This window comes from Arvicola amphibius, chromosome 7 (assembly GCF_903992535.2).
Source record: "Arvicola amphibius chromosome 7, mArvAmp1.2, whole genome shotgun sequence".
Classification (NCBI taxonomy): domain Eukaryota; kingdom Metazoa; phylum Chordata; class Mammalia; order Rodentia; family Cricetidae; genus Arvicola; species Arvicola amphibius.
This window is the reverse complement of record NC_052053.1, coordinates 46840826-46860323: the sequence shown is the minus strand read 5'-3', so window position 1 is coordinate 46860323 and position 19498 is coordinate 46840826. Positions and strand designations below refer to the sequence as shown.

General features: G+C 50.8%; 1 protein-coding gene across 1 annotated transcript in view; it reads left to right on the top strand.

The window, feature by feature from the left end:
- The window catches only part of Cfap77 (cilia and flagella associated protein 77), a 125279-nt gene that overhangs the window by 73594 nt on the left and 32187 nt on the right, over positions 1-19498 (top strand). The window contains exon 4 of the mRNA XM_038337364.1: positions 17764-17869. Coding sequence (XP_038193292.1) covers positions 17764-17869 — 106 coding nt within the window. The remainder of the gene's footprint in view (positions 1-17763; positions 17870-19498) is intronic.

Genomic DNA, 19498 nt, shown 5'->3' with positions numbered 1-19498 from the left:
AAGCTGAGGGGTTCCCTTATCTCATGTAATAAGGAGAAAGGGCTGAAGAGATGGCTCAGGAATTGCCAGGCAAGAGTGAAGAGCTGGATTTGGACCCTAGAACCATGTAAGACAGACGAGCATTGTGCCTGAGACACTCCCACACAGATGGGCGGATACTGATATGCTCCAGGGTGTGCTAGACCGGTCTAAGTTGTGGCAAGCGAGAGAATCTATCTCAAACAAGGTGTAAGGCAACGACCAACTCCTCAGGGTGTCTCCTGAACTCCACATTTGTGCCATGGCATTTCAGTGTGCACGCATAGCACACACATCACACATAGCACGCACAGCACACACATACATCACACACACACTGTGCACTCACATCACATACACATCATACACACCACACACATCACACACACAAACAACATGCACAGCACACTTATACATCTCACACAAACATTGCATACTCATATCACACACACAGCACACAGGCATCATACACATAACACACACACTCAATTCACACACACCATACACACACCACAGACACACAGCATGCAGACATCATACGCACGTCATACACAGTTTTAGAAGTTTGAATGGGTTGCTTCATTATAAAGAAAGAAGGCGGAACAGCAGATGAGGACTGGACTTCCCGCACTTCTAGACAAATCAGAAGCCTGGGCAGTGGGGTCTCACTGCGCTTTGGACAGAACCCATGCCCTCCATGTATCCCGTCCTTGATACCCTGGCATCTCTCAGGTCTGTCTTGTTCTGGCATCACAGCTTGGACCTGCTGGTGAAGACTGATAGTTGCTTTGTTATTATTATTATTATTATTATTATTATTATTATTATTATTATTATCATCATCATCATCATCACCATCATCATCACGTGTCCTAGGCTGGCCTAGAACTTGCTATGAAGCCAAGGCTGGCTCTGAACTTCAGATCCTCCTGCCTCCCCCGCTCCCCGGGTACAGACACCATGGCTGTCCCACCACATCTATTCTTGATCTCTTAGCTCACTGTGGTCCTTTCTAGTCCTTTGAAGCAACAGTGCTGTCCTAACCACTTGGACATCAAGGGGCTTTGCATTCACGAAGCCAACTACTGCCATTTTCCTCTCCAGCAGGGTCAGCCGGCACACCTCATGGCCTTGAGAGGAAGGGTCAGGCCTTATCTCAAAGAGGAATGTGAGGGGTGTAGGGTTTGTATAGAATCTGGTCCCAGCTGGGAAGGCTTCATCTCTACGGTCAGACAGCCTGGAGACACTGGGAATTCTCTAGCTCTGCTTCTCTGTCCCTTGCCAGAATTCTAGTCAGATGGGATTGTCGAGCCTCATCACCAGTACAGAAGGCCATAACACAGATCTCAAAGCATGCTGCATCCCGAGGCCTGTACAGGGACATGTCTGCAGGCCAGAAATGTAGCTATTAAAGGCATGCTTAATTATTGATGCATTTTAATAAGGGCTTGTGGGGAGGGGGGTGCCCATGCCCTCGCATATCTTAATTGTCCCTGCTGCTAATTGGTCCTGTGTTCTCAGTAACAGTGAGTCAGAGATATGGAGCCTGACAACAACCTGACCAGCTCCCGCAGCTGAGACTCCCCTACTGCTCTGCCATACTCAGGGACACTCGCCAGTGGGGGTCTACCCCTCAGTGAGCAAAGGGTACCCTGATCACAGACCGGATAAACTATACACACACCTGTCTGTCACTGTCAATGTTCCATATTGGAAACCCTTATCTGCATCCTCACTCAGTGACAGTATAGCTCCAGTGTGTGTGTGTGTGTGTGTGTGTGTGTGTGTGTGTGTGTGTGTGTGTGTTTCCCTTTAGAACCTCTATATTCCTGTGTTTTCAGAGAGGAGACAGAAGGTCAGAATAGCAGACTAACTTGCCTGGGGCTGCTCTGTAGTAGGGCTGGGAATTGGTATAGCCTGACTGCCGTGACAGGGACAGAAGCATTAACAGACACCAGGTAGAGGTGACATGGCTGAGGATGATACTGGAATTGTCCCTGGGGTCAGGACAGCAGGTTGGATTTCTTGAAAGTCCTTAGAACTCTATCTAAACATAACAGAGCTCAGTGAGGTGTCCCCCCCCTCAACCCCCGGAGTGTGGCACATTACCCGCTAACCAGCTTGGGAGGGGAGAGGTTTATTTGGCATCCAGTTAGGCTCCACATTTTAAAGGCCACCCCAGCTTCCAACTCAGTCCTGGGCTAGGGAACCCCACCACACGCGTCACCTCCTTCCCCTTCCTCCTCTCCTTCTGTGACTCCCACTTCCGACAGACCCTGACTCTGCACGGGGAACATTTCAGGACTTTACCGCACCGGCTGCTCCAGGCTTGCCTCTGCCTGTCTCACGCTCACCAGTTCCGACTAGAGGCTCTTAGCTGAAGAGGCCTTCGGTAAACGTTGCCTGAGTGGATGCAGGGTCACAAGACCACACTGAGATCCGAATATCAAGCCCGTAGCAATGCACTCCTTCCCAAGAGGCCTTGGCTCACCCCACTAGTCTGACCTGGACAGACAGATCAAGGAGCCGAAAGCTTTGAGCTGGCGGGGGAATGAGGAGCAGGGGCTGTTGCCTCTGACTTTCTGCAGGTGCTCTTCCCCTGTCCTCAGGCATCACCAGCCTGAAGAATGGAAGAAGTTTCATAGGCAGTTAAATAAATGCCGCCCGCCTGACAGGCCTTGTGAATCTCTCTGCCAAGCTGATTTATTTATCAAATTTACGGTGGGCCCATCAATCACACTGCCTTATTTTGCTCCTGCTGGAGCCGATATCCAAATCCAAGCCAGACACCCAAAGTCCTGGGAAGGGAGGCGATGCTTAGCTGTCATAGGCAGGGCTCTGTGGCTGCTGAGGGGCCTGGCTGACCGCAAGGGGGAGCCTGGAGATCTGGAAAGACCCAGCTGGGAGCTGGGAGGTGCAACTGTGGGTCCTTCCCAGGATCCAGCTTGCCTAACACCACAGTAACTCCGCCTCGCGCTTCAGGCAGATTTTCCCTTCCTCTTGCTCAGGCCCCAGAGGCCCAGACAATGTCGGTTTCATCACCCACTGCCACTGGGTGAACAGACACTTGGGGTTCCATCCCCAACACAGCAAAGAGAGAAAAGTGACATCAGGACCTTAGTCTCTGGCTGGCTCACGCAACGCAGGTCCTGACTAAGTTTCTGTTGGAGGAAAAACGTGATCCAGGTCTGTTTCAGGCTTCGAGACAGTGACTGAAAGTAGAGAGTCCACCTGAGACTCCGAGAAGGGACAGAAGGGACAGGCACTCCCACGTCACTTCACAGACCCTGCTGATAGGCGAGCAGCTTGGTGTCCCTTGGCTACATTATTAGAGCAAGAAATAAAAACAAAAACAAAAACTAAAAACCCGAGGTGACCCATTGCTGTTCAGTTCATACCTGGAGCATCATGTTAAAAAATGCCAGGTAGACCTGGGTACAGTGGCTCAATCGGTAGTTTGCTTGTCTGACATGGCAAAGTCCTAGGTTTGATCGCCCCCAACACTGGACAAAACCAGGCATGGCGGTGATACATGGCTGTAACCCTAGCACTTGGGAAGTGGAGGCAGGAGGATGAGAAGTTCAAGATTATCTTCAGCTACATAAGGAGTTTGAGGCCAGCCCAGACTATACGCAACCCTTTGTCACAAAAAAAGAGAGTGGAGAGAGACTGAGAGAAAGAGAGAGAAGGAAGAGCAGGAGGAGGAAGAAGACGACGACGATGAAGGCACTATACATTTAGAAGGTCTCCCAACAGTACAGTAACCAGAGGCAGCTGCCAGAACGGTGTGTGGGACAGGGAGTGCCAAGAATGGAGTTCTGCTGTTGATTGGGAAGAGATCCAAAGGAGACAATACATCTGGCCTCAACTCAACTCCCGGAGGCCATGACAAAGACAATGGAGGGGCTTCAGAGACCCATACGAAGACCACTGAGTCTGGGGCTACACTCCTGGCTTGTATTCCTGCTGTCTTCCCTATGTGGCCTTTGGGCACAGCAGTGAGCAGCCTCTACACACTATCTCGTTAACAAGTCAATGAACGGGAACTATTCTGGCAGTGCGGAAGCTGACCAAGGCCACAGAGCCAGTTGGTGGTGGTGCCAGGGTTAAACCAAGCCTCCCTCCATGGTGACTGAACACACAGGCTTCCAGGAGGCAGAGAAAGACCCTAGGGGGAGAACATTGTCCTCATCTGAGCTGTGGCTGTAGTGATGGGGGTGGCCTGGTGCAGTTGTGCGACCCCAACAGCCAAATGTGCTCGGAACAATTGGTTACAATTTTCAGCAGGACCCTGAGCTCATTTCTGAGGACTCAGCTTTCTCTGGAACAAAGACACTGATTCTCTAGTGCTGCAAACTGAGGCACGGAGGTCTATTCTCTCACGAAAGGCACAGGGGATTCCAGAGGTGGTTCTGGCTAGCATCTGGATCTGTTCAGCTGCCCAGCCAGGGCCAGGAGTCTCTCTCTTGTTCTTGGGGCTGCAGTCTGTAGAGACTCAGACTGAATGGGGTCCAGACTGAGCAGTGGGCTCAGGTAAGGTTACACTTGGGGTTCCTGCCTCTTTGGGGTACTCCCTCCTTGCCATTCTCATGGGCTTTGTAGCTAGAGCCAAGACAGAGACATTTTTCATACTGCGCTGTGTTCCCCTTTGGCTCTCTGGCTGCCCAGACAGAGATTTATCCCCAGCCCGCTGCTTGCGGTATGGGGAACAGGGGGCCTGTAATGGATCGTCTGCAGCTCCCATGGGGCCTGTCCAGGCCGAACCCCATCCATCAGGAGCTGCTGGGTGCCAAGGTCAGCGCTAACAAGGCTGGCTGCTTCCTCCCGGGGCTTCCCCACTGTATCCCGCGCTGCCAGCTCTGCCTCAGCTTTTCCCAGTTAGGCTTCCCCGAGAGCTGGAGGCCAGGGTAAAGTGGGCTAGGGACCAACCTCCCAGCTGCTGGTCTCTCCTCCCTCTGCAGCATGCTACGCTCTCCACACCATCCAGAGGCTGCTGGAGCCTGGCGGGCTTGGCTCCCCTTGTAACACAGGGGACAGAAAAGTCAGACTGCTGTGCGTTGTGTGCTTTGGATGAGAACTGGTTTCCATATCCCAGCACACTGGTCTATGTTGCCACCATTCCTGGAGGGCTGATCGGCTGCTTCTCCTCTTGCTCCCAGGTGCTACCAGGAGCACCCATAGTGAATTTCCCAGGCCTCTGGAGAATGTGCTTATAGGCCACCTCCCTTCCCACTTGAGCCCAAGGCCCCTGCCACCCTGTGCAGAGCTGCCACTGAATCACCTCAATGACAATGCTAACAAGTCGCAAAGGACGCCAGGACAATCTAGAAGCCAGGACGATGCTGGGATGGTGCCTCCCCCTCCATCGTTAGCTTAAACCCACAAACGATTAAGAAGTAACCTGTGAGTCCAGAGATCTTGGCATCTAATTAGCTCTCAAAGTCCGACCAGGGCCTGGTCACCGCCCTTTCTGTTGTACAACAGAAAGCCAAGGCATACGGCAGGAGGATGGGTGTGGGGGCTGACCAGCCCTCCTCAGTTCCCACAAGAGACAGATGGCCAGCAGGGTTAGAGTCCTCTATAGGGAATGGCTCAGAATGGCAACCTTCACAAAATCCTAGGTCTAGGGGTGGAGCGTACCCCAGAAAACTGTAGATTCCTTGGCTTTGCCCAGGCTAGAGAGTTGGAAGGTTCCACCTGACACCCAGGCATCTCTGCCTCTGTGTGTGCATGCGTGTGTGTGTGTGTGTGTGTGTGTGTGCGCGCGCGCGTGCGTGTACGTTTATGTGACAGTGTGGCGTGGAGGCCAGGGTGTCTCTCCTCAGGCACCTTGTTTTCTCAAGGCCGAGCCTCTCGCTGGCCGAGTAGGTTAAGCTGACTGGCCATGGAGCCCCAGAGATCTGTCTCCATTTCCCCGGCGCTCGGATTAAGAGCAAGCCCCACACTTTGCTCTTCTCCTGGAGCTCTGGAGCTCAACTTCAGGTCCTAGCTCTCACCAGACAGGCACCTGATGGACTCAGTCATCCTCCAGTCCCACCTTCTCTCTGCGGGCTTCATCTCTCCTGAGTGTCTCCAGTTTGGGCAGCAGAAGCGAGGTGACCTCTGACCCAGCCAGATGAAGTAGGCTGGCATGCGTTAGAGAAGTGAGGGGTGGGCCATCCTCTTCCTCAGTCCTATAGGAGGGCTTCTGTGGGCCCTGAGACACCCCTGCCTTCCGGAGCCATTTCTCCCATTCACATAAGTGTGATATTTCTGGTTCTGCTGGGGTGAGGGGAGATAGATTCCAGGCTGATTTTAAATGAAATAAAAAACCATTTCGTGGGTCCCTGAAAGTGGGTTGGGCCTTTGTAACATACCTCCTGGACCAGATGGACACACAAACCTGACTTCATCCTGCTTAGCCACCTTTAAGGGCTCTTCATCCTTCTCCTCACTCCAGTGCCCGCTCAGTGGTGCCTGAGGTGGGGCGATGTGGGCAGTCTGGGACTTGAGCTGTGCATGGTGCCAGCATGTGGCAAGAGCCCTCCTTCCATATCAGGGGCCAGGGGCTTCCCACATGACACAAGGCAGCATGCCAGCTTGGCTCTGACTTCCTTTAAAGCCACTAGTGCCACCTGGGAGTCACCTCATGATGTCATCTGACCCTGATAACCCACCTTCAATGTCATAAACCTGTGGATTTGGGGATATAGTTTTATTTTTTTTTTAATTTTGTGTGCATTGGTGTTTTTCCGGAATGTATGTCTATGTGAGGGTATCAGATTGTGGAACTGGAGGTTCAGGCAGCTGTGAGCTGCCTTGTGTGGGTGCTGGGAATCGAACCCAGGTTTTCTGAAAGGGCAGTCAGTGCTCTTAACCACTGAGCCATCTTTCCAGCCCCTGGGGATCAAGTTTAAACACATTTAAACCATTCCAAACGATGGAAACCTCTCTCAGGGCTCAAAACCTCCAAAGGGCACCGAATTCTCTGCTCCTGTATCCTGAGTCCATTGCTTGATCTCAGTGGGATCCAGTTCTGAACTCTCAGTCTGACAAATGCAGCCTCTGCACACATCAGAAACACAGATGTGAATTAATCTCTAAATAGTTCTTAGAGCTTTTTGGGAGATAGTGACATGAAGTATTTATGTTGTATAAAAGGCAGAGACATAGGTCACAGAGCCATGACGTTGCAGATGAATGGGGGAAGTTGGCCCTGGGTACAGGAATAGGAGCGGTGGAGATGTGCCAAACTTAAGCTCACGTCTCCTCTAACAACAGCACCAGATAATTTTTTAATTGAAGGCAATGGACTTACTGGATAGCCCAGGCCTTGAACTATGCTCTCCTGCCAAAGCTTTTGTCTCTGCACCTCAGACATGTACTGACATTTGGTAATGTCAGCAGGTAAGACAGTACAGGTAAAATCAGGAAAATCCAAGTCATGTCAGTGGGCCATGGCAATGCCATGCCATTCTGAGTGTGGCCTTTTTTTTTTTTTTTTTTTTTTTTTGGTTTTTCGAGACAGGGTTTCTCTGTGGCTTTGGAGCCTGTCCTGGAACTAGCTCTTGTAGACCAGGCTGGTCTCGAACTCACAGAGATCCGCCTGCCTCTGCCTCCCGAGTGCTGGGATTAAAGGCGTGCGCCACCACCGCCCGGCTGAGTGTGGCCTTTTGCTACAGGGTTGCAAGGTATTATGGTCAGGGGAAGCTGGGCTATGAATGTACAGAATGGAGGTCTGTGTTAAATTTTAATGCTACAGTGATCTTGATGGAAATGAGTGTGTGTGTGAGTGTGTATATATGTACATATATGTGTATGTGTTTGCATGTGTGTGTTCTGTATGTGAGTAAATGTGTATGTGTGTAGTGTGTATGTGTGTATGTGTGTGTGTGAGAGAGAGTATGTGTGAGATTATTGTGTGGTGTGTGTATGTGTGTTGTGTGAGTGTATGTGTGTAGAATGTCTGTGTGTGGTATGTGTGTGAGAGTGTGTATATGTATGTGTAGTGTGTGAATGTTTCTATGTGTGTGAGAGAAGGTATGTATATGGTGTGTGAGTGTGTGTGTGTGTGGTGTGTGTATGTGAAGTGTCTGTGTGTGGTGTGTGTGTGGAGTGTGTGGAGTGTCTGTGTGTGTAGATTATGTGTATATGTGTATATGTGATGTGTGTGTGAAGTGTCTGTGTGGTGTGTGTGTGTGTAGTGTGTGAAGTGTCTGTGTGTAGATTATGTGTATATGTGGTGTGTGTGTGGTGTGTGTGTAGATTATGTGTATATGTGCTGTGTGTGAGTGCTGGCCAGTGAGCTCCAGGACTAGTCTTAGTTCCACCTCCTCAGTGATGGGCTGACAAGCACGTGCCACCATGCCTCCTATCCACGTGGTTTCTGGGATTCAACCCAGGTTATCGTGACGTCATTGACGTCATTGACGGAGCCGGCTCCCCAGACCTTGAGGCAGGGTGCAGTGAGAGAAAATGAGGACTGGTGCAGGGGCAGGTGGGCTCTCCAGAGTTTTAAACACCAGCTAAGTCCTCAGAGAACAGAGTCCTTACAGGTCCTCGGAAGCCACACCATGAGCCCACTGTACCCTCTGATCTGTAGAGAGGGAAGGCACCCTGGCTAGCCACTTGGTGCCGTCTAGAATTATGGGGCCATCCCTGGAAGCCACACCTGGGCCTGGAAGTCCCAGGAGTGAGAGAGGACAAGCGGTCTCTTTAGATGGCACTGTCTTAGGCTATGTGTTTTTTTTAAAATATTTATTTATGGGGGCTGGAGAGATGGCTCAGTGGTTAAGAGCATTGCCTGCTCTTCCAAAGGTCCTGAGTTCAATTCCCAGCAACCACATGGTGGCTCACAGCCATCTGTAATGAGATCTGGTGCCCTCTTCTGGTCTGCCTGTATAAATAATAAATAAATAAATATTAAAAAAATAAAATAAAATATTTATTTATTTATTATGTATACAATGTTCTGTCTTCAGAAGAGGGCGCCAGACCTCATTACAGATGGCTGTGAGCCACCATGTGGTTGCTGGGAATTGAACTCAGGACCAGTGGAAGAGCAGGCAATGCTCTTAGACGCTAAGCCATCTCTCCAGCCCTAGGCTATGTGTTTTTGTTGTTGTTGTTAAGACAGGGTCTTACTGTGTAGTCCTGAAACTCACTATGTAGGCGAGGCTGGCCCTGAACTCAGAGATCTGCCTGCTTCTGTCTCTTGAATGCTGGCAAAGGCGTGTACTGCCATGAGGCTGGGTTGTGCTCCAAACCAGAAGAGAAGCACGACCCACCAGACCTCCCTCTCTCCAAAGTGCATGGCTCACAGTCAAGGGCCATGGACTGTACAAGGGCCAGATTGAGGACACTGTCTGGTTTTCTCTTTCTTTTTCAATTTCTTCTGAAACAGGATCTCACTTTGTTGACTAGTCTCAGGCTCCATATGTAGACCAGGCTAGCCTCAAATTTGCGTCAATCCCCCTGCCTCATCTTTCCGATAGCTAGATTTCCAAGCATGAACCACCACACTTGGCTCATTGTCCACTTCTTCATCCCCTTGAGGCTGTGGTGAATGCCCATGCCAATAGCTCCTGGCTCCCCGGGAACAGCAAGCCTCTGGCGTAGCAGGGACGGATTTTAATTTTATTTTAACAAAATAGCTGTCTCCACTGGAAGAGGCGTCAAGCGCGAAAGAAGGGCCCATCTGGAGTGGAATCACATTGAACAGATCTCCGTGCTGTCATTGATTTTCTAGGAAGAAAAAAATCGCCTCTGGCTACTAAACGGAATTAGTAGTCACTGATGACCAATTATTTTAGCCTGCTGTGAACGGAGCGCTGCACCGAATCCAGTTTGTCAGACCCGAATCTCCTTCTTAAACACCTTTCAACAAATGTGTACCTAAAGTCCCTCAGAAGGCGTCTTCACTTTCCCGGCTCCCGCCAAGTTCTGGGCTTGGCAAAGTTTTAATGAGCATCGCGGATGAAGATGAGTTTCTATGAGAGGGCCCCTCTGATCCACAGAGCTCTGGCACGGAGGCGGCGGGCAAGTCAGAGCTGTCAGTGCTCATTTGTGCCCACCCTGCCCCACACTGCACCCATGTCAACCTAACGTTTGCAAATGATCCCCTCCATCTCCCTTGTGTGCTCCCCCTGAGCCTTCATTGGAGATCAAGCCTTGGTCTGGGGTAGCAATCGCACAGCTTTGAAGATGGATTTGATGGGGCGAAGCTCAACTTTCTCAAGGCGCACCTGCAGCCAGAGCTGATTTTCGCTTCATTTAGTCCCCACTTTTTGCACCATGAGACTTAATGGTGACATGGTGTGGCTAAGAGTGGAGCATCGGGGCCTGAAGGGACTTCTCTGAAGGTTCCTTCCAGGTTAGAGCAAAGGATTTGTCAGAACTCTTAGCAGCGGCTCGGCCACTTCAGCAGACGCTGTGTGAGCACCCGTGGGCCGTGGTGACAGTCTGGGAGCTGGGTGTGCCAGACAAGGGCAAGAAGACTCCTGGGAGGAGGGAGTAGAGGACATTCAGGGAGCCCTTGGGGATTAGGAAGACAGGGGTCAGCTGAGAGGTGGCCAGAGGCGCCTTAGAAATAGAGCCGTACATCCCGAGGACAGCAGGAAGCCACAGGTGTCAGCTGGGGACACTTGGGAATCTCCCCTAAAACCTCAGCTCCTGGGTAGGGTGGGCTGGGGGGGGGGAGCAGGAGACATAGAAACAACGCTGTGAAAGTCTGGGGTGTCCTGTGAAAGGAGCCCGACTCCCTGCACCCGGCCTCCAGGTGTAGCTGGCTGGCCAGCCTCCTTCATCCTGAACTACTGCCCTTGGTGAATGCTGATTAGCATTTGCTGGGCTGTGGCATCAGCAGCTGGAGGGCTGGGAGTTCAAGCTTCGCTGCTTATCTATGCTGTGTGACCCTGGGCAAGCTGTTTGACCTCTCTGGGCGTCAGCTGCCCCGGTACCACCCTTTCCTGTGCACATTTAGTGAGGATAAATAATTAAGCTTTTCTGTGTGAACCCCTCTGGCTCCTCAAAAGAGAGGTGCGCAGGAAGGGCAGCTGTAATTGTTACCCCAGGGGCCTCGGCCTGTGGCAAAACCATTCATGTTGCAGTTAGAAAGAGCTACAATAAAAACTGAACTTACAAAACAAAAGCAAAACAAAAAACCCACACACAAAACAAGCAAAGACACAAGTGAATTGTAACATAGCAACAATGATGCATGTGGAAGGAACTGGGGTAACTGGTTCCTAACAAGGCCTCCTAGAAAGGTCAGGAACCAGGGGTGGTGGGGGTGCAGAGCACGTGCCTCCATGGGTGGAGCACTTGCCTAGCAGGCCTAACGTTCTAGTTTGATGCTCCAGCTCTGCACAAACCCATGGCGCCTCATTCCTTTACAGGCATGCCCACTACTTAAGAGATGGAGGCCGGAGGACCAGAAGTTCAAAGTCATCCTCAGCTATAGGATGTGTTTGAGGAAAGTCTGCCTACATGAGACGCCATCTGAAAATCCTAAATGAATCAAGAGTCTTTACTTAGCTCTAAATCACAAAGGTTTTCTCCTGTGCACTTGACAGCATCTGTTTTATATTTAAACTGAGCTCCACTTGAGCGCTCTCTCTCTCTCTCTCTCTCTCTCTCTCTCTCTCTCTCTCTCTCTCTCTCTCTCTCTCTCTCTCTGGTTTTTGTTTTTGTTTTTCAAGACAGGGTTTCTCCGTAGCTTTGGAGCCTGTCCTGGAGCTAGCTCTTGTAGACCAGGCTGGCCTTGAACTCACAGAGATCGCCTGCATCTGCCTCTGCCTCCTGAGTGCTGGTATTAAAGGCGTGTGCCTCCACCACCCGGCTAGTGCTTTCTCTTTTGATGTGTGGGACTTAAGTGGAGGAACTTGGGCTTGATTGGTAGTTGTTCTGTCTAAGATGCTCAGTGTCTGGCACCATTCCACCCGTGAGAAGGCCGGCATCCTCCCTGAAGGCCAATTCCATCAGTTAAACCTGGTAACTCACCGTGACACACACGCTGCCTATTCGTGCTGAGCAAACTAAGGAAAGAAAGTGTATCTGTCAAAAATTTGCCTAAGATTTCTTTTCCCATCTGCCTTCCATTCTTCCTGCCCCCACATTGTGTGTGCGTGTGTCCGTGCAGGTACATGTGTGCACATGTGTGTATGTGTTAACCTCTGTTGTCACCCTGTGGTGCTGTCCACCATGTTTTCTGAGACAGGGTCTCTCAAGTGACTTGGAACTTGCTTATTCAGCTAGGCTAGAGGCCATCAGCCTCAGACCTGTCTCCACCTTCTTAAAGCTGGGATTTAACTCGGGTCTTTATTACCAACAGAGCTACCCTCCCACATATCTATCCAGGGTGGAGCCTTGTCGGCTTACGGCAGGCACAGAATTGTTGCTGCCCTTTGGGGCTGGCTGCCACTCAATGGTTGAAGTCCACCGGGGCCAGAAGAGGGATAAGCAGGCTTATACTTAGATGGAAGGACACCTAGCCAGGGCTGTTTAGGGCAGGGTAGCTGGGAACCAGCCCTTAGTGGAGGTAACCCCACAATTGAGGCCTACACACAAAGGAGAGACGATATGGGGGTGCTCATGTACCTGCGTGTCCTGGCAAGAGGAAGAACTCCACCCAGGAGGGCTGGAAGTCTAGGGAAGTGCAGGGTAGAGTGGATGCCAGCAGTTGAAGAGGGAGCCGAGCCTAGTGGACCACGGCTGCGAGGCTAGGCTTAGCTCGGAAACTGGGGACCATGCAGAGGCGATAACATCCAATTTATGGCCTGAGTTTTCTCCACACCAGGCCAGCCTCTGCACCTGTTTATCCACGTTAATGAGCCAGAACAGAAACTAGCCAGCTTGTGGGTGGCCATGGAGGACCTAGGCCAGGACTGCCTGCCATAACTCACAGCATCACAGGTTCCCCTTGGCTCAGCCCCCACCGCCTCTACCCAGGGCTGGCCAGAGCAGGATGCTGAGTCGGTCAGCCAGGCTTGGGGGAGGGTTGAAGAGCTGGTAGGAAGTGATGGATACAGTGGGGCTGTTCGCTGGGAGCAGCCTCTTGGGGTAGATATTTCCAGATTACGCACACAGTGTCGTTAGAAAGCACAGTCATAAATTAGGCTGCTCAGAGGCATGGGGCGTGTAATAATTAAGTAATAAAAGTCGCCACAGGGGTACGGGAGGCAGGAACAAAGAGCCACTGCCTGTCTATGCGAACCAAAGCCTTGGGTCGCTTCTTCAATAGAATCCAGCTTAGCCAGCTTCCCAGGTCCTCTTGTGCCCCCATGACGGGGTGCAATAGGCTGGGGAAGTGGGTGGATACTTAGCGTCCAGGCTAACTATCCGGTTGTCTCTGCGGTCACCCAGTCATTGAAGGGGCCTGTCAAGGATTGCAGCTCACCAGTGCCAGGGCAGCGGGAGAGACTGAGAACTGGGGCTAGTGGCAGCTGGGACTCAGTGCCAGCCAATTACACCAAGTGGGAATGTGGGCCTGTGTGGGCAGAGCTTACACAGTTTCACAGCAATCTAAAAGGTGGTTTTGAAATGTCAGCTGTCCTGTTTGCATGTGGGGAGGTGTGCATGTGTGTACACACATGTGGAGGTCAGAGGTCAACTGTGGGTGTCATTCCTCAGAGGTCTACATTGGTTTTTCTGAGACAGGGCCTCTCACTGGCCTACTGCTTGTCTAGTAGCCCCAGGGACCTGTCAGTCTCCCTTGTCCCCACCCCGCAATGCTAGCATCACCAGTGCACAGCACCACACTGGCTATTTCCAGAGATTGTGGGGATTGGATTCAGGATGCCAGGCTCACACAAGCAAGCACTTCACAGGCCGAGCGTCACCATCTGTATCTCTAAGCAGTGACAATGACTTCAGACTTTGGGGGCTACCATACAGACCAGATCCAACAAACCCAGGGGCAGAGGTTTGCAGCCTCTGGACCTTCTGGGAAGACATGGGGGCTTGATTCTCCTTGTCTGTATTACTCACCTCAGGTTTGAGCAGCTTCCAAAACTCTGGCTGCTTTGCAAAACCATCAGAGCTATGACCGTCCGGATGGGGTCTGTATGCAGCTCAGAGGCGACTGACACATCATCCTGTGGTGTGGGACAATTCTGTATTCTGTCAATTATGTTTTAAATAAACGCTGATTGGCCAGTAGCCAGGCAGGAAGTATAGGCAGGACAACCAGACAGGAAGTAGAGGCGGATCAATGAGAACAGGAGAAGAGGAAAGCCCATTCCTCCCCAGTCCTGTCCCAACCACAGAAGAAGGAAGATGTGATTGCCTGCTGAAAAAGGTACCGAGCCATGTGGCTAACATATATAAGAATAATGGGTTAATATAAATTATAAGAGTTAATAAGAAGCCTGAGCTAATGGGCCAGTCAGTTTATCACTAATATAGACCTCTGTGTGATTTCTTTGGGACTTAACGATTGCAGGAACCAGGCAGAACAAGGACTGGGTGAGTCAGAAAACCTCAGACAACAGTCCTGAGTCCACTAGGGTGTGAGTCTCAGGAGTGAGAGAACCCCTAAATTACTGTCTATAGTGTTCCTGGCTCTGACTTCAACTCAGGCCCAGATGCAGTTCGCAGGGCATTTCCCAGAGCACCCTGGGGCTTCCTTCACAAGTTGCTACAAAGAGGGGCGAAGGAGGTTAAGGAGGAGATGGGAGGGGGTAAACAACCTGAGCTCAGGGTCTCACAGCTCTGGTTCCCTAGCCCAGAGGAATGCTTTGACGCCATGACTCTGTTTACCACGGTGGTAAAACAAGAGCAAGAAGGGCTGGCCGCTCTGAACTGAAGGCATTTCCTATTAGCTTTGTCGCCGTTTTAGCCACCACTAATGCGCATCACCCCACTTCTACTGACTATTGTAATTGATTATGACTATATATTTAAATTTTGACATGTGTGTATGGGTATTTCACCTGCATGTATGGCTATGTACCAAGTGAGTGCCTGGTGCCCTTGAGAGGCAGAAGAGGACATCCAACCTGGAGCTGAGGTTTACAGATAGTTGTGAGTGGCCATGCGGGTGCTGGGAACAGAACCTGGGTCCTCTACACCCAGTGCTCTTAACAGCCGAGCCATCTCTCCAATCCTATTATTACATATTTTTAGAGACGGGGTCTCAGTATCTAGCCCAGGGAGTTCTCCTCATTGCACACGACTTGATTATTTTAAAATAAACTTTAAAAATTAACCCTTGGAGGGTAGGGAGTTGAGATAGGTTTCATGTAACCATGCTAGCTTTAAAACCACACAGCGGAAGGTGACCTTGAACTTGATTCTTCTGCCTCTACCTCCTGAGTGCTGGGGTTATGGGAGTGTACAGCTTTATTTTCTGCAACTTTGACAGAGTGGGATGGCTTCCTGTCTGATCACCGTAGGTAGTGGTTTGCTTCCTGGCTAAGGTGGTACAGCAAAAGGCCTGCCTCCTGAGCAGGTACTATACTTGAGATCAGAGTCTTCCTTTGTACATGGCCACTGCCCATTTGTACACTTTTTTTTAGTTTATTTACACTTTGTTTTTGTTTTTGTTTTTCGAGACAGTGTTTCTCTGTGTAGCTTTGGAGCCTGTCCTGGAATTCACTATGTAGATCAGGCTGGCCTCGAACTCAGAGATCCACCTGCCTCTGCCTCCTGAATGCTGGGATTAAATTATTTACAATTTTCTTTAGTAATAGAAATTCAAGAGCTTAATCCAATTTTTGGGTCCCATCTCTTAGACAATCTTTATTCTGTTAAATGTCCTTATTTTTTTAAGGAGCTGGTACCTTACTAAAAAGAAAGAAAGCACAAATCCAGATCCGAAGTACTCAGTCATTATAGCCGGTAACCACTGCTTGTTTTCTGCTGAAAATGGCAGTCTTCCCTGGCCTTCCTCTGCAAGGAGACCATGGAGGTGGTGAACCTCCGAATACTCTGGCCCGACATGGGGCTGCGGGAAGCTCTGTGGGGCTGCGGGAAGCTCTGTGGGGCTGCGGGAAGCTCTGCGAGGGAGCGGAGATGGAAGGCAAAAGAAATGGTCGCACAACAGTCCCCTTTCTTTAAGACCTTGCTATACAGAGTACCTGCACACTCTGTCTTGAAAGCTGTTTAGAGCTCAGCCCCCAATCTGGGATTGGTTCCCCACACCCTTTAGAAGGACTTAACTTTGAGCCTTGTGTGTGGCTCAACTGACCTCACTTGGAGTGCTGCTACACACTCCTCTGGGACCAGCCTCTCCTCATCGCCGCTGAGATGACAAAGGATAGTACCTGCAGAGGGCACCTGCAGACGGTACCTGCAGATGGCACCTGCAGACGGCACCTGCAGACGGCACCTGCAGACAGCACCTGCAGACAGCACCTGCAGAACACTCAGTACAGTCTCGGTGTTACAAGCTGCAAGCAGTGAAACCATCTAGTGCTGCTTCAGAAAGTGATGGATCCTTATGCAAAGCTGAGATTACTTTCACCAGGCCAGTGGGACTGATGAATGTGGAGCCAAAGTCTCCAGCACAGGGATAGAATTTGAGTGAGAAGAGACCCCAAGAACGGGGAGTGTATTGTTCATCCAACTTGGTAGCATCCTTGCTGAGATGGACCAGAAAAATCAGACAACAAAGCCAGGAACGAGGACCCTGAGCATTGCCCAGGGAAGTCAGGCACTGAGGCTAGACCACCTGCTTGGCAGGGCTTTTCTGCAAGACTAGCCTCAGTAGGCTGAGGGCAGAGCCCAGGGCGGGCGAGGCATAGCAAAAAGGGTCCAGGAAACCTATGAACCCTATCCAACATCAGCCCAAGGACAGAATCTTTGTCCCATCGAGGTAACACATGGAGGCTCCCCATGTTTGCAGAGCATGGGATCTGTATCTCTGGGGTTTCTGGGTGCTACAGAAAGCCTTTTCTGGCCCTGGGGAGAGTGATGTGATCTGGAGTTGGTGACGGTGGGGCCTTGTCCCCTGTGGAGTGTAGTGGGAACTGTGGGCTGCATTCCTGCCTCCCGGCTCCCGGCCGCCTGGCTTAGCCCCGGAAATAACACACAAATTGTATTCTTTTAAACACTACCTGGCCCATTAGTTTCAGCCTCTTATTAGCTAATTCTCACATATCTTGCTTTAACCCATATTTAGTAATGTGTGTAGCACCACGAGGTGGTGTCTTACCGGGAAAGATTCAGCATGTCTGACCTGGTGGCTGGCTCCATGGCATCTGTCTCAGAGAGGAGAGGCATGGCGATTGCCCGAAGCATCTTGCCTCACTTCCAGCATCCTGTTCTGTCTACTCCACCCACCTATGTTCTAACCTATCAGGCCAAGCAGTTTCTTTATTAATTAAGGAATGAAATCATCAGATAGATAGAAGACACACCTACATCAGTGGAGAGAGAGGTGTCTTGTGGCACCTGCACCACCTGGAACCACATCGGGCAGGGGTCTGGAGATTAAAAAACACAGAGACACGGGTCACTCTTGAAACAAGAATGCCAATTTTATTGTGTTCCAGGGCAGCTTATATGGGGCTTTCCTTGACTAATGGCCACACCCTAGCTCTCTGGAGTTTTCAGCTGCAAGCCCACCAGAAACCACTTCCTTGTTAATAGGAACTCATGAGGGTTTTCTGCTCAGAGCAGCTGCAAGCACAGGAAGACAAGTGTTTACTCCGGCAGGCAAGAGGTCATAGAAAATTCAGGGTCTGAGGGTCTGCAGCCCCTAACAGTATCTGTTCTGTATGTGGGTCATCCGCAGGCCTCAAGCTCTATGTAACCTTCCTCCCACAGGCCGTCCACACCCTTCTTTGACCTGTTACAACATCGGTACCAGCAGCTGTGGGTACAGGAGCAGAAGGCCACTCAGCAAGCCATCAAACTGGAGAAGAAACAGAAGGTAGCCCTGCCTTCACTTCTGAGGGGCTGAAGCTGGCGTGGGGGGGCGGAGGGAAGCCGAGTCAGCATCAGTGGATGTGGTTGGGGCAGGAGCCTGGGGTCCAGTCACATCCTGCTGCAGTGAAATTCAGATCTGAACCCATCTCAGTGATGGTCTGCTCCCGCTTGGACCTAATTCTGGATTGTGAAAGAGATGACACCAGTCGGCAGGCCCTGTCACCTCCCAGCTGCGATTAGGACCAAGTCACAATGACTTTTGCATGGATATCTTTCTCTAAACCCATCTGACTTCCTACAGAGGAAACTAGGCTCCAATTCCACCAGCCTAGACGTGTGCCCCACACTGGCTGGTATGACGGCAGAAAACCGTTTCTACAAGCGTGTGTTAAGGAGCATGCTTTCGTCAACAGGAGGGAAGGATGCCCAGGAGGCATCCTTATCCTACATCCTAGGCAGGGAAAGCTGTGTGGAGAAGCCAGGGTAGCTCAGAGCAGTGGGATCCAGGGTCCCTGTTGCACCCAAACTCCCCCAGTTGCTACTGTAATGAAGACCAGAGGCAAAGCTAAAGCCACCAGAGGTCAGGTAATGGTGACACACACCTTTAATCCCAGGATTTGGGAGACAGAGTCAGATGGATCTCTGTGAGTTCAAGGCCAGCCTGGGTTACACAAGATCAATGCAGAAACAAATCCAGGTAGTGGTGACTCACACCTTTAATCCCAGTCCTAGGGAGTCACGTGCCCTTAATCTGAGCACTAGAGGGAATATAAAATGGGAGGAGAGAGAAGCTTAGTCTGCTTAGTTTATGGTCTCCCAGACTGGTAGTGACTTAGCTGATTTGCTTTTCTGGTTTCAGGCAAGATTTATTAAAATAAAAATAATATACCACTATAGATGTGAGTCATTAGCAACAGACAGGAAGTCTCTGTGGTGACTTTTTTTTTTAACCAGAAAACACTCCCTGCTTTTCTTTATTCTGTCTCACACATTCAAAGGTGCCCGAAGGCTCTCTGCCTTTAAAATAGTCCAAGCTTCAGCCTTGGGGGGCGTTCACAGTGCCTCCTCAGCTGATCCAAACCTGTGACTGCCAAGTCAGTCTGCGCTTTTTAGCTTTCCCTGGAAGGAGAGAACCAGGCAGGTATGGTGTCATGTGCCCTTCATTCCAGTGCCTGGGTGGTCGAGGCAGAAGGATCAGGAGTTCAAGGCCAACTTCGCCTGCCACAGCAGGTCTGAGGCCAGCCTGAGCCGTGGGAGAGATCCTGCCTGAGAACAGAACAAAGCAAAACGTGCAGATCTCAGATGACGCAACGATTGATCGCAGCCAGCACCGAGCCTTGCTCCCTTCTCGGAGAGCCAGCAAGTGCCCCACATCCTGTACTCGAGTCTGAGAATTCCAGCATGTCGGCATCTACTCTAGGATCTAAGTCTGTTTCACGGACACACTGAGGTTCTAAGAAATTACTCAGCAGAGGCTGGGGAGACGGCTCAGTTGCCAGGAAAGCATTAGCACCTGAGTTTGGATTCCTGGCACCCACGTTAAAAGCCAGGTACCCAGTGCTGACAGGTTTGGGGGATCACCAGAATCCCTGGAGTTTAATTGGGAAGCTCTAGGTTCAGTGAAAAACTCTCT